At 37.5% G+C, this 14,115-nt stretch overlaps 2 protein-coding genes across 2 annotated transcripts; one reads left to right on the plus strand and one right to left on the minus strand.

The window, feature by feature from the left end:
• Positions 1 to 456: 456 nt before the first annotated feature.
• On the minus strand, positions 457 to 8,851 carry LOC124859475 (cytochrome P450 3A40-like). Its single transcript, XM_047352269.1, has 13 exons — positions 8,697 to 8,851; positions 8,506 to 8,599; positions 8,314 to 8,366; positions 7,943 to 8,042; positions 6,143 to 6,259; positions 5,382 to 5,467; positions 5,145 to 5,287; positions 4,939 to 5,063; positions 4,645 to 4,729; positions 2,328 to 2,488; positions 2,005 to 2,231; positions 1,661 to 1,823; positions 457 to 1,575 (listed from the first exon to the last, which is right to left on the minus strand). The coding sequence occupies exons 1-13, from the start codon at positions 8,762 to 8,764 to the stop codon at positions 1,501 to 1,503; spliced, it is 1,497 nt and encodes a 498-aa protein (XP_047208225.1). The 5' UTR covers positions 8,765 to 8,851; the 3' UTR covers positions 457 to 1,500.
• Positions 8,852 to 9,348: 497 nt separating this feature from the next.
• Positions 9,349 to 13,270, plus strand: mrpl57 (mitochondrial ribosomal protein L57). The gene is made up of 2 exons (XM_047352270.1): positions 9,349 to 9,503; positions 12,747 to 13,270. Exon 2 carries the CDS (start codon positions 12,762 to 12,764, stop codon positions 13,071 to 13,073), a length of 312 nt encoding a protein of 103 aa, XP_047208226.1. The 5' UTR covers positions 9,349 to 9,503; positions 12,747 to 12,761; the 3' UTR covers positions 13,074 to 13,270.
• Positions 13,271 to 14,115: the final 845 nt, after the last annotated feature.

Raw genomic sequence — 14,115 nt, forward strand, 5'->3', positions numbered from 1 at the left:
TTTAGAGACCCTTTTAATGATATGCTAATTTTGTGAGATAGGAATTTTGGGTTTTCATGAGCTGTATGCCAAAATCATCCGTATTAAGACAATAAAAGACCTGAAATATTTCAGTTAGTGTGCAATGAATCTAAAATATATGAATGTTAAATTTTCATCATTACATTATGGAAAATAATGAACTTTATCACAATATGCTAATATTTTGAGAAGGACCTGTATACGGCGTATAAGTCGTGACTTGGAGGTACAAGTTTCACCACTCATTGTGCTGCACTGATGTTTCTTACTGATTACTGCAGCCATTCAGTGAAGTGAAGAAGAAATCCTAGACACAATTTATGTTATGCAAATACTAGCCAATAGCAGCTTCTGCGTTGTAGTCATCCTTGTCATTTATATCGGTAGCGTCTCGTGTAGTTTTCAACTTAAAATACATCTTTGGGAGATAAACAGTGGCCTTTTAAACATTTTTCAATTATTTATGAATATATAATGAAAAACCTTATGTCCACTGAGTGTTTAGAAGATTAAAGGAAAATAAAGATCACTGTTCATTTAAAAAACATTAAAATATTACAAAAAATTATTTAATTGATTCACACCAATAATGAAATCTACAATAAAGTCCTTTTGTAAGAAAGAGTACACAGTGCCTTACAGAAGTATGAACTTCTCAAACCATTTCATATTTTATATGATAGAAAAGTAGCACAAAGTAGTAGATGACTGAAGAGAAATAAATGTGATATGGGGTTTCAATGGTACCAATGTTCACAAATCTGCATCTTCATTTAGAAAGAATTCCGTATTTAAAGGTCCAAGAGGTATAGATTATTCAAAGAGAGCTGTTTTTACTTCTTTTTAGGTTGGATGTCAAAAAAGCTGTGAAATGGCTGCATACACAAAATTAAAAGCTAGTTCCTGCTTTTTTAGTCCTATGATTTGTGGAAACTACAGATAATGAGACCTGGCTGCTATTCAGGCAGTTCAAGGGTAATATTTGTGTACTGAAATGTACAGAATCTTATCAAATCTGACTATATGTGGAAATTTGAGTCTGAAAAAGTATGACATTTAAAAAATAAAAAGGCAGTGGTATCCTCAGAAAAGAAATGTATTCCACTGCACTGATTTGTGTTGGTCTTTCACATACAGTAAATGTCCAAAACTTATAAGTTTGTGGTTTCAACATTCTATATATTTTTTTCAAGGGGTATGAATATTTCTGCAAGGTACTGTACATGCATAATGTACCTTTCACTTCAAAGGACGAAAGAAAAATATAACAGTAATCACAGTTTTTCTAAAAATAACAGTTTTTTTTCTGTGATCTGTTTAGATGGTTTTATGTCAGAGATAAAGACAGATTTTTAAAAGTATTCGAAGCGATCTGATTTTTCACCATTGCTAGAATTACACAACATTCAACAACAATGATCCTGCCGAACTGTTAAAGACATTAGAAGTTAATTACACATGGACATCAACTCTCCTCCATCATAGTCTTCTAGGAACAAACTTCAGCATCACAGGCTTGGTTGGTTGAAACTTCCAGTCGAACTGAATTGGGATCTGAAGACATAAACAGGTTGAAATGAAACACTGACATGACGGGTGCAGAATGACAATCTGAATCGTTGTAGGGTGTCAGCCTTACCACGGTGTCTCTGCATGTTTCCACAGTGTAACTCTGCAGGATGCGCACAATGAGCATCTTCATGACGAGGACTGCATATCGCATCCCAACACAGTTACGAGGGCCGAGGCCGAACGGCATGTATGCGTATGGGTTCAGATCCTTCTCATTCTCCTTACTGAACCTGTTGGGACCATATTAAGCTGACCAGTTATGATATATAAAAAATAAAAACAAACCGTAATTGTAGCTGTTGTCAAACAGTAATTGCATTAAGGGAAAACCTTCCTCCAACAGAAAATCTTGCAAGAAAAGGTATTCTTTGTCAGATAACAGTAATAATCACGCTGTTCTCTGTTATGTACCTTTCTGGTTTGAAAAGGTCAGGCGAGCTCCAGTATCGTGGGTCCATGTGCAATAAATGCACTGGAATCCCAATTAACGTTCCCTCGGGGATGGTGAGGCCGTTAATCTGCACCGTCTTTTTACAAGTCCTCTCAAGTCGAGGTGCGGTGGGAATTAATCGCTGTGACTCACAGAAAACCTGTTCCAGGTACTCCATGTTGTTCAGGTCCTCAAAGGAAATGGAATTCTAGATGCAGCAGAGAAAGTCGGATGTAAATAAGGAAGGCATACACAACAATTGCATCTGTTGGATTACAAAAGTCAGCATGGCATGGAAAGTTACATTTTTCTGCAGACAGCCATCGATTTCTTTTTGCAATGTCTGGGTGACATCAGGGTTTACAGCCAGATTGTAAAGGATGAAAGACAGAGTTGTGCTGGTTGTCTCGTAGCCACCGAAGATGAATGTCAAAGCCTGAGAAAGGATCTCGTGTTCGGTCAAACCTGCAATAAAAAACATTGATGTCAATATAGATGCATCCTAATAAATTAAAATAAATTAAACTTCATAAAGTTTACAATATGATTAAGAGTGCTGATTTGACAGTTGTCCAGCACAGAGTCAATGAGACCCTCCACAGTGAGGGTAAGCCATCAAAGATTATTGCTAAAGAAGCTGACTGTATCCAAGCATATTACTTGAACGTTAAGTGGAAGGAAAGATGTGGTAGAAGGTGCAGAAGCAACAGTGATAACCGCAGCCATGAGTAGATCGTAAAGCAAAGTCCATAAAAGAATTTGATGGAGAGTAACAACGCATGCGTTGGTGCTGGAGACACACAATCCAAGTTGCTGGAGGTCCAGTGTCAAGTTTCCACAGTCAGTGATGATGTTGGGTGTCATGTGTTTTATTGAGCCTAAAATCAACAGACCCATCTACTAGGAAATTGTAGAGCACTTCATGCTTCCTTCTGCTGACAAGCTTTATGGAGATGCTGATTTTATTTTTCAGCAGGACTTGGCACCTGCCCAACCTGTCACAGATACAAAAGCTGGTTATATGAGCATGGTGGTACTGTGCTTGATTGGCCAACAGACTGCCCTGATCTGAACTGCAGAGAGAACCTATGAAGTATTGTCAAGAGGAAGATGAGAGACACCAGACCCAACAATGTAGATGACCTGAAGGTGGCTATCAAAGCAACTTGTGCTTCCTTACCAGCTCAGGAGTGCCACAGGCCGGTCAACTCCATACCTTGCACAGTAATACAGTAATTCATATAACTGACCTAGTATTGAGTGCATATACTCTACTGTAAATGGTCATACTTTTCACTGAGTGGGCTAACAGTTTGGTTTTATTATTTGTCTTGTGTGATATTCTAATTTCAAGAAAAACAGAATGTTAGGCTCATTAGCTGAAAGCCAGAAGTCTTTAAATTAACAGAAATAAATGCTTTCAAAATATCCTTCTGTGTAATGTATCGGTATTATATATAGGTTTATTTTTTTATTTGAATTACTGAAACCAATTAGCTTTGCAATTATATTATAATTTACTGAAATGTACTTGTATCTTATATAAAGCGCTCTATTCCTGCTGTTTGAAACTTAGCCATTGTCAACATCATGCATAAACAGCAATAAAATTTATAATTCACCATCAACTTCTGACAGATACAATCGCTTTGCAGTGATGTTAAACTGGAAAGGACTACACAGTACACTCTTCGATTGTTCTCAAATCTTTGGCAGTAAATCTACATCTTTTTCTTAGCATGTTTCTTGTGACGTTGTTGACTATTTGCATAAAACAAAAAGAAAAAAGAAACATTTTATGGTTTTGTGATCATGCCCCAATATCTTGGCAATTTCCAGAGAGATGCATCCCTCTGAAAGACTTTTCATGATTCCTGTATTTTCAGATTAAATTAAAATCGCTTTTTTGGAATATTTTTCACCAGGAATAGAATCTGCCTAATATTTATGTACATCATTTAATATGGTGTTTTATCTCTCAAGGCCAAACCCTCCCTCACTTTAGAAATACACACCACCTAATATGCTTTATCAGTTTATACAGCTTAGAATTGGAAACATATACACAGAAAGGCTAATATGGTCAAAATGTTATTTTGCTTCACAGAAAATGAATGTTTGAGTTATATCAAAATTAGACTGTATCACTTATTACTATAACTAGAGAGCAATTATTGAGATGAAGTAGTAAGGCAATGGAAGCTCAGCTGTTAAATCCCAAGATCCTTTACAATGAAAAGATCTGGGAACCCCAGATTTACCCCATCGTGTTTGTCAATGCTTATAGAAAACATAGCTACATATTTATTATGTAGAAAGATCTTTCTCCCAGAGACGAAACATAGTAATGTTTGCGTATTTGTATTACACTAAGTGTAGTTAATCGTCATTATTATTATTACCTTTAAGCAAACCCCTTGGTAATTGTTGGCCTTCTCCTCACTTCTCATAATATCCTTTGAGATTTGTTGTAGACAAGACCTATGAGCTGACTGTGCTAACTATTTAACAAAGAAGACATCTAAAATTTGATAAAAGTAGTTTAAATGTGAGCGGAGATCAGTGAGAACACAACTTTGTTTCTTTGGTTTTCAAGTATTACTGCTGTTGTGCAAACAGACCTTTACTTGGTTGCTCATTTTCGCTCTTTAGGTCGGATTCTGGAATCTCATTCCGGATCATCACCTGCAGGAAGTCCCCCCGAGTCTGGATGGGGCAGAGAAATTATTTAAAGTTCAACAAAAATTATTTTGTTAGCCGTTTTAACTTTTAATCGGTAACAGCAGGTGTGAGCGGGTGTGTTCAAACTCCTTCTACTGAAGGTTTGTGACTTATTTGACTTACCATGTACTAGAACTAGAACCTGCTGCAACTTAAACAATTAAGTTTCTAAAACGCATTAAGTCAATGCTCACCGATTCCTCTGCACTGTGCTGGTCTTTAAATTTCTTAATGATGTCGTAGAAAAAGTCCAAACTGGATCTGGGCATAAGCTCAACTTTAAGGAGCTTCAGCAGGGGACGACCAAAGGGAAAGATCGCTAAAAAGACATAATGAAATGAATTAAATGCATTTGCTACTCATGCTAAACGCAATCTTAACAAACAAAGAGCTGGCATACACAGTAAAAGAAAAGGCCAAAATCTGAAGTTCAGAATCTTCTGCATGTGAGCATGAACAGGGTCGTTGACGTTGTTAATAGAGTCAATCTCCACACTGAAGGAAGCACTGGTCACCACATCCAAACTGTATGGTGCAACAAATCTGGGAGAGAGAAAAACAAGAAGTAGGGGCTTGCATGTTTGTTTGAAGAAATAAAAAGCCTGTAATTTGATGGAATACAACAGAACAAACATACTGCTTGACATGAATGGGCTCATTCAAATCCATTTGTTTAAGTTTTTCCATAAGTCTGTCTGCAATTTTAACAACCAATGGAAAAACCTTGAAGAAAGAGACAAGAATAACAGAGAATGACAATGTGTTGTTCATTTTTTATCATTAATGCAGTATACGGACACCAGCAATGGTGGAAGCTGTCAAGCTAAAGAATGAATCATAAGAGCTTTGTTGACTTTAGGGACTCTTGAAACAGGAGATCTGGACTCAATATTTTGTTGAGAGAAAGGAACACTTTATCAGTGTTATTAAATTTTCCTCTGCTAAGGACGTACACTTTGAGGACTTGGAGGCCATGATTCCATCACCATGGCACATCGCTGAGCTCATTAAAAAGCAATTTGGCCCAAGAAGATGAGGCCTGTGATGATACCTGAGGAGTGTCTGACAGAGGTGGTGGTCCATTTTTCTTTAAGAAAGTGTGCTCCAACATTTTCCCAACCACCTGAAAATAAGCCTCAAAACCAACTGTTGAAATCAGATTCAACTGGAGCAGTGTGGCTTTTGTCCTGGTGTTTGGATCAATACGGTGGTTTGAGGAAATCTATTACAGTCTCAAATTATGCGAATTAAAACAAATGATTTGAACCACTCAGTAGTGGCCAGTAGAAGCCATTATAGTCTAAGGGACGACATTAACATATATAGCACATGTGCTAATGCAATGGTCAGAAAAAACCCAGGGCAGAAATGATTTATGAACAGACAGGAGATCCTGACCTGTTTAAGCTTTCCACTGGTAAAACATGGAGATATTGTGCTGCGAATTCGTTTCCACCTTTCATCTTTCACTACTGTGATTCCATCGTCTAGAGGTCCACCATCTCCAATCAAATTCTGTAAAAAGACAAAACGGCAGCACATGTTTAGAGTCTGCAGATGGGACAGACTTTTGACAGTCATCCAACCTCGTGACTCTCTTTTTCACAATAGCCTTAATGCATAACCATACTTTATTTAGCTAGATTAATTATTCAAATTCTAGGATTGGGTTTAAGTAGAAACTTAGGCTTTAGATTTGTCGGTTTTGCCACCTGATTTCTAACAGTTCTCCTATTTTTCTCCACACTAACAAATAGGATTTCTGTCACACAATTTGTATTCAACAAATACAGGTTGGTATACAGGTAAATTTATATTTAGGTTTATTACACACAGAGTTAAATATTTCAAGCCTTTATTTCTTAACGTTTTGATGATTAGGTCTTACGGATAATGAAAACCCAAAATTCAGTGTCTCTGAAAATTAGAAAATTACACAAGATCAATAATAAGATTCTGTTAAAACAGAAATATCAGGTTTCTGATTTATATTAATTTCTACTCATTCAATACTTGGTTGGGGTTTCCTCTCCATGAATTACTCCATCAATGCAGCGAGGCACGCTGAGGTGCAGCGGAAGCCCAGGTCCCTTTGATAGTGGCCTTTAGGTCATCTGCTTGGGTCTGTTGTCTCTCATCTTCCTTTTGACTATACTCCATTTATTCCCTCTGTGGTTCAGGTCAGGCAAGTTTTTTTTTTCCTCCTTTATTTTGTGGCACTAGTGGCCTTTATTTGCAAGTTGACCGACAGCAAATGGGGTGGAGAGAGAAGGGACGACAGTGCAGCAATGGTCAACAGTTCGGGACGGCTGCTTCAAGGACTGAAACCTCTGTATACGGATTTCCGTGACAATCCTCTCAAGGCTGCTGTTAACTCTTTGTCAATGACTGTCTTCTGGACATTTGTCAAGTCAGTAGTTTTTCCCATGATTGTGTAGCGTGAAGACCCCAGACTGAGAGACAATTAAGAGGCTCAGGAAACTGTTGCAGGAATTTTAAGTTAATTAGCTGATTAGGGTGCGACACCATGAGTTTCCAATGCTTTACTTTTTCACGTTGTAATTTTCTGAGATGAGGTTTTCACTATCAGTAAGCCATAATAATCAAAATTGCAAGAAATAAAGGCTTGAAATATTTAACTATTTATGTAATGAAGCTATATAATATATATACATTTCACTTTCTGAAATGAGTGACAAAAAATATTAAACTTTTTCACGATATTCAAATTTTTTTAGATGTACCTGTAGGAACTACATCATCCATAGCACTTGATGTTGTTTGGCAGGTTGTTTCTGAGTGTAACTTTGAGACTGTCAGGCTAACCGCGGGGTTAATACCAGGTCAAGTCAGCAGGATCTGGCTGCACTGTTACACTCCCAGGTTTCATTAGGACAGCGAAAAAATATTTACTTCCCATTGCATCAGCTGCAGTTGTTCTGTGGTTGTGTTTTGGATATAATCCTTCTCAACTGTTTGCTATAAACCCTGCCAGTCATTTCTAAAAATCAAAATTATCTGAATGAAATGCCTCCCTTAGAGTCAAAAACATAAAGTTAATTTTGTGTTTTCAGGTTGATATAATATAATTTTTAACATAAGCTTTAATTAACAGCAAATTGTACAGTGTACACTGTGAAAGTAAAAAAAAAAAAAACTGAACATGCAGAATCTCCATAGTTTTATACACCGTCTTACCCTGCGATTTGTAAACGCAGTGTAGCACTCCTTCACCAAGATGGCTTTTATCATCACAGGGTCAGCAACCATCATCAACGGGGTTCGCCCCTCAAACAAACTGACAAGGTGGCAGGAAAACAAAAAATAAATCACAGCTTACTTCTGATAAAGCACAGATATTTGACAGAGCATTTATGTAAGCACAAATTCATAATCTAACATGAATTTTAACTAAATGGTGATGGCACTGGCTCTTCTGGCCCAATAAGAAATTTAACAGAAATAAAGGGTGGAGATCACTTGATGAAATTGCTTTTCAAGGAATCTGAGTTCAGTATTCAAATGTTCTGCTAAATAAAAACATAAAATGAATTTATTTTTCTACTAACCCCCAGATATCCCCATATTTGGCTTTGCATTCACGGTCAAAGGTTAATATTCCCTGCAGAGAAAAATTACAGGAGAGAATTAAAGAAAAGCCATGAGTTCATTACTTGGAGAAAAACAATGCTTGCGTTCATAAAAATGGGAAGATCATCAGCACTTTCATTTCCACTTTTCTGGGATTGTTTAAGCACTACCTTTGAGAAACCCAACATGGTTCCCACAAAAGGGAGGGGTCTCGGTCCGGATACCCCTATCTTTTTGTAAAACCTGTATGGCCAGGTTCCGTATCTAATGTTGAAAAGAGACCGGAAAAGAAACGTAGGAATTAGAGTTTTTGTTTTGTTTTTTTGCATGTGAAAGACAATAAATACTACAGAATACTCACAGTAATAACAGCGTGACACAGAGAGCAACTAAGGTCCATGTTGTTGCTGAAAACATCAGGAAATCCATTTTGTCTTCTATCAGACTGAAACCTGCTGTCAACAAGCTGTTTTAAAGCCACCACTGGAGGGAGGAGTCCTGAAACCGAGGGCGGTCTCAGTCTTATCTTTTCCCCTTTACTTTTATGTTTTATTGTCTTTTTCATTTGTTTAGATGTTCATTTTGCTTCAAACCCACATTACTAATATATCCTGTTCAAACTGTCTTCCCTCAGCAGGCGTATGCCTTTAAAAATGTGTGCTCAAATACTTTTACTTAATAACTACATGTTTATTTTATACAATTTGTTATAAATCTTTGTATTGGTGTTTAAGACAAAAAATATCAAATTTTATTTGTGCTTGAACCTTCGCCTGCGCCTTAAATCAAAGGGAATTTATTTCGGCTTGCCAGAAAAGAGCCGACTGTTTCGGCTCCTAAATGGCTCTTTGATGTGTCGTTTTGTTTTCATAGTGAGGTGTTGGTCCTTATTTAGTATGTTTATATAGACAATATGTAAAACAATTTGAAGTTAATAGTGTGGAAAGACATATCTGTTTTCAATGACTGAGCACTACGTTCACTTGAACGAGTTAACGTGTCGAACCGAGTCAGTCTCCAGCGATACGTCGCTGCTCCGGAAATACAACAAATGACCCCTGCTAGCTAGCTAGCTGTCACATTTCCACGGTTGGGTTTTTCTGATTTATTTCTGGACGTGTTTTCACCTCGGCGTCGAATATTTGACTGTATTTAACGTCTTTATAAGGTGGGGAAAATAACAAAAACGTATCTTGCTACTTTTATTTCTGTCGTAAGGTTCAAATTAATCTGTTTTAGTCTGTCCTTGTTCTGTAACGCAGGCTAAGGCTAATTCAGCTTTAGCTAGAAGTTTAATCGGAATGCCGAGATACTGACTTTTCTTTCAGCAGCTATGGTTTGCATGTGTTTTTATATAAAGCTTTTATATTTGTGTGAGCTGCGTATACATTTCATTTCCCCTTATCTCCTGCCCTTTTCCACAATAACCCCGCTAAACATGCAGAGATGAAGTAGATTGTTTTTAAACCACGTTATACTGCTGTTGTAAAATGATCATCGTCGTGACTCAGTGCAAAGGCCAGCTTTTAGTAAAGCAATAAATTAGCCACATTTATTACATGTGACATAAACCATTAGATTTCTTTGAGGGTTGGTTAAAATTTACTATATAACGCTACATTACTACTGAGTGCTACTTTGAACAATAAACGTGCGTAATGACTAAAGAGACATCAGTAAAACCAATATTAAACTCTCTAAAAGCATTCGCTTCCATCTACAGTACAGACCAAAAGTTTGGACACACCTTCTCATTCAAAGAGTTTTCTTTATTTTCATGACTATGAATATTGTAGCTTCACACTGAAGGCATCAAAACTATGAATTAACACATGTGGGATTATATACTGAACAAAAAAGTGTGAAACAACTGAAAATATGTCTTATATTCTAGGTTCTTCAAAGTAGCCACCTTTTGCTTTGATTACTGCTCCACACACTCTTGGTATTCTGTTGATGAGGTTCAAGAAGTAGTCACCTGAAATGGTTTTCCAACAGTCTTGAAGGAGTTCCCAGAGATGATTAGCACTTGTTGGCCCTTTTGCCTTCACTCACCCCCACACCATCAAACCTCCTCCTCCATGCTTCATGGTGGGAACCAGGCATGTCCATCCGTTCACCTCTTCTGCACCGCACAAAGACAGGTTCTTCAAAGTAGCCACCTTTTGCTTTGATTACTGCTCTGCACACTTGGTATTCTGTTGATGAGCTTCAAGAGGTAGTCACCTGAAATGGTTTTCACTTCACAGGTGTGCCCTGTCAGGTTTAATAAGTGGGATTTCAAGCCTTATAAATGGGATTGGGACCATCAGTTGTGTGGTGCAGGAGGTGGATACAGTACACAGCTGATAGTCCAACTGAATAGACTGTTAGAATTTGTATTATGGCAAGAAAAAAGCAGCTAAGAAAAGAAAAACGAGTGGCCATCATTACTTTAAGAAATGAAGGTCAGTCAGTCCGAACAATTGGGAAAACTTTGAAAGTGTCCCCAAGTGCAGTCGCCAAAACCATCAAGCGCTACAAAGAAACTGGCTCACATGAGGACCGCCCCAGGAAAAGAAGACCAAGAGTCACCTCTGCTGCGGACGATAAGTTCATCCAAGTCACCAGCCTCAGAAATCGCAGGTTAACAGCAGCTCAGTTTAGAGAACAAGTCAATGCCACACAGAGTTCTAGCAGCAGACACATCTCTAGAACAACTGTTAAGAGGAGACTGTGTGAATCAGGCCTTCATGGTAAAATAGCTGCTAGGAAACCACTGATGAGGACAGGCAACAAGCAGAAGAGACTTGTTTGGGCTAAAGAACACAAGGAATGGACATTAGACCAGTGGAAATCTGTGCTTTGGTCTGATGAGTCCAAGTTTGAGATCTTTGGTTCTAACCACCGTGTCTTCGTGCGGCGCAGAAGAGGTGAACGGATGGACTCTACATGCCTGGTTCCCACCGTGAAGCATGGAGGAGGAGGTGTGATGGTGTGGGGGTGAGTGAAGGCAAAAGGGTCAACAAGTGCTAAGCATCTCTGGGAACTCCTTCAAGACTGTTGGAAAACCATTTCAGGTGACGACCTCTTGAAGCTCATCAACAAAATGCCAAGACTATGCAGAACAGTAATCAAAGCAAAAGGTGGCTACTTTGAAGAACCTAGAATATAAGACATAATTTCAGTTGTTTCACACTTTTTTGTTCAGTATATAATTCCACGTGTTAATTCATATTTTTGATGCCTTCAGTGTGAAGCTACAATATTCGTTGTCATGAAAATAAAGAAAACTCTTTGAATGAGAAGGTGTGTCCAAACTTTTGGTCTGTACTGTATATAGCCAACCCACACAACATGGCAGCTGCATGCCTGTTTATACAGAGCAACAAAGCTGATCATTTGTCATTGACCAGATAATTTCCAGCAAAAATCAAGGATGTATTTGAGATTACTCTTACTGGTGGGAGCATGATGGAGCTTTGGTTCAAGGGTCACCTGAAAATAAAACTCAAAACAGATAAAACATGGCACACGATCTTTTATCACATTTCTGAAGATAACCAGTGAAATTGAGCAAAGGTGTGAGGAATAATTAAAGATTAGTCTAAGTACAATACTTTCTTTAAATCTAAATCCTTCATACAAAGTATCTTAAAATATGAATATCATAAGGCTGAACATTGCACTGCAACAAGACGATTAGTATTACTGAGTGTCATCATGTAATGGATTCATTTTGAACTATGCTTTAACCTTGTTTAGATTCTACAAGGCTTGTTCACACTTTTGACGATTATTTTGCTAATCGATTAATCTGTCGACTGTTTTTTCAATTAATAATCGGTAGCAAAAGGTGCTTAATATGAGATTTAGTTTTTACAGAATTTAAACCAGGTGAAGCTAGATGTATGGCCCTTGAGGACTTCTGGATAGAGAATATTTACAGAAAAAGAAGGTTTTTCATCTTAAACGCAGAATGTATATATTTTTGTAGAAGTTAGGTCTAATTACTGGTCTGAGTGGGTTGTTTTCAGCAAAGGGCATGTTTTAGAGTCTGTATATTCCAGTTAATGATTGTTCAATTACTAAAGTAGTTGACGATTATTTCAATAATCGATTTATCCGATTAATTGTTTCAGCCTTAATTGCTTTCTCTATTTGGACTGCTTACCTATTATTGAAAAGTCAATTTTAGTTACATAAAGTGGTGCATTTGTACTGCTAAACATTACATAATATTTGCAGCAAATCATATTTTCAAAAATATTGATTCCAAAGGTGATTTTTTTTTTCTTTTTTACAAAAGAGTCCGAAAAAAAAGGTTAAAACAGTGAAAGTTAAAATCTAAACCATAAAGTGAGGGTTTGAGGTTTCCAGAGTTCATCGTTAACAATACTTTTTTAACTTTTAACTGCTTTTGACATTCCAGGGTGAATTTGTCGCCATGTTTCTCACCCTCGCCCTGCTGCGGAAAGGTATTCCCGGGAAGCAGTGGATCGGGAAGTATCGCCGTCCACGGAAGATCACGTGGCAGATGAAAAGCAACACGCTGAAGCATCTGGAGCGTGAAGCTGAGAACGAGTACTGGATCAGCCGCCCGTACATGACAAAGCAGCAGGAGCATTCCCACGCCGCGGAGCGCAGAGCTCAAAACTGGCTGAAGATCAAAGACACCAATTTTGCCAAATTTCCTGAGCACAAGCACATAACTGATCACCTGAGTCATCTAAGAGTCACCAAGTCGTGGTCAAGTTAACATCGGCAGCCAGATATAGATGGAGAGACTGGTTTTATAAAGTAACAAAGTGTTTCCTAATTTATGTTAAGAAGACTTTTGCATCATCTGAACGGTGTTATTAACATATGAATGGTAGAGCCTGTCTGTCTGCTTAAAACATTGCTCTTCTGTGATTCTGGTTGTTTAAAAAAAATAATAATAAAATCTTCATTGTTTGCTGTGTTACTTGTCCTCTTTATATTAAAACAGCTTAACTGTACTAGCTTATGTTTGGTGTAAATAAAAAAAAAAAAATGCATGGTAAAGTTCAGTTTCATTCATGCAGCCTAATTTTCTGTCCTAAAATTTTAAAATCAAGTTTAAGAGTTTCATATGAGAAATTAGGCCAATTTACAGAACTATAAAACAGATTCGTTTATCTGTAATGCAACACCATATAGTTTTTATTTCCATCCAAAATGTATCTTTACCTGTTGGTTTAAATCTTTTTCAACCAGTTAATTAGAATCTACTTGTGTTTTTTCTTCTAGCAATGTCATAGGATGAGCGATATCGACACATTGCTGCTTTAATGACTTGAGATAAACAGCTTGTCTGATAAAGCCTTGCCCTCATGTGAGAACTGCAATAAAACAAGAGGCTGTAATTTAGGCCCTTCTTGTTACCATTTAAGGATTGACTGCAAATGCACACCAGATAAGGTAGATGTTGATTCAAAATGAAACCTTATATAGACATTTTGAGTAACCTAGTTGGCTTTATTTCAATTTCTGATGCAAGGGTAATGATGTACATATAATGTTTAGTTGGATGACCACTTTTATACACGTAACATTTGTGTTGCATTCAGTTGGCCAATTTCTGACCCCTGTAAACAGATGTTACAGCACAGGGTGAATGAAATATTTTGCATCTACTGGTTTAGCCTCAGACACAGCATGTTTTTTATGTCACCCCACAGGTTTTTAAGTAGGTTAAGGTCCAAGGTTTGGACTGGCCACTCCAGAACTCTAATCATGTCTGTCTGCAACCAAAATTCATTGTCTTGTCAAAACACCAA

The sequence above is a fragment of the Girardinichthys multiradiatus genome, chromosome 22 (assembly GCF_021462225.1).
Source record: "Girardinichthys multiradiatus isolate DD_20200921_A chromosome 22, DD_fGirMul_XY1, whole genome shotgun sequence".
NCBI lineage: Eukaryota > Metazoa > Chordata > Actinopteri > Cyprinodontiformes > Goodeidae > Girardinichthys > Girardinichthys multiradiatus.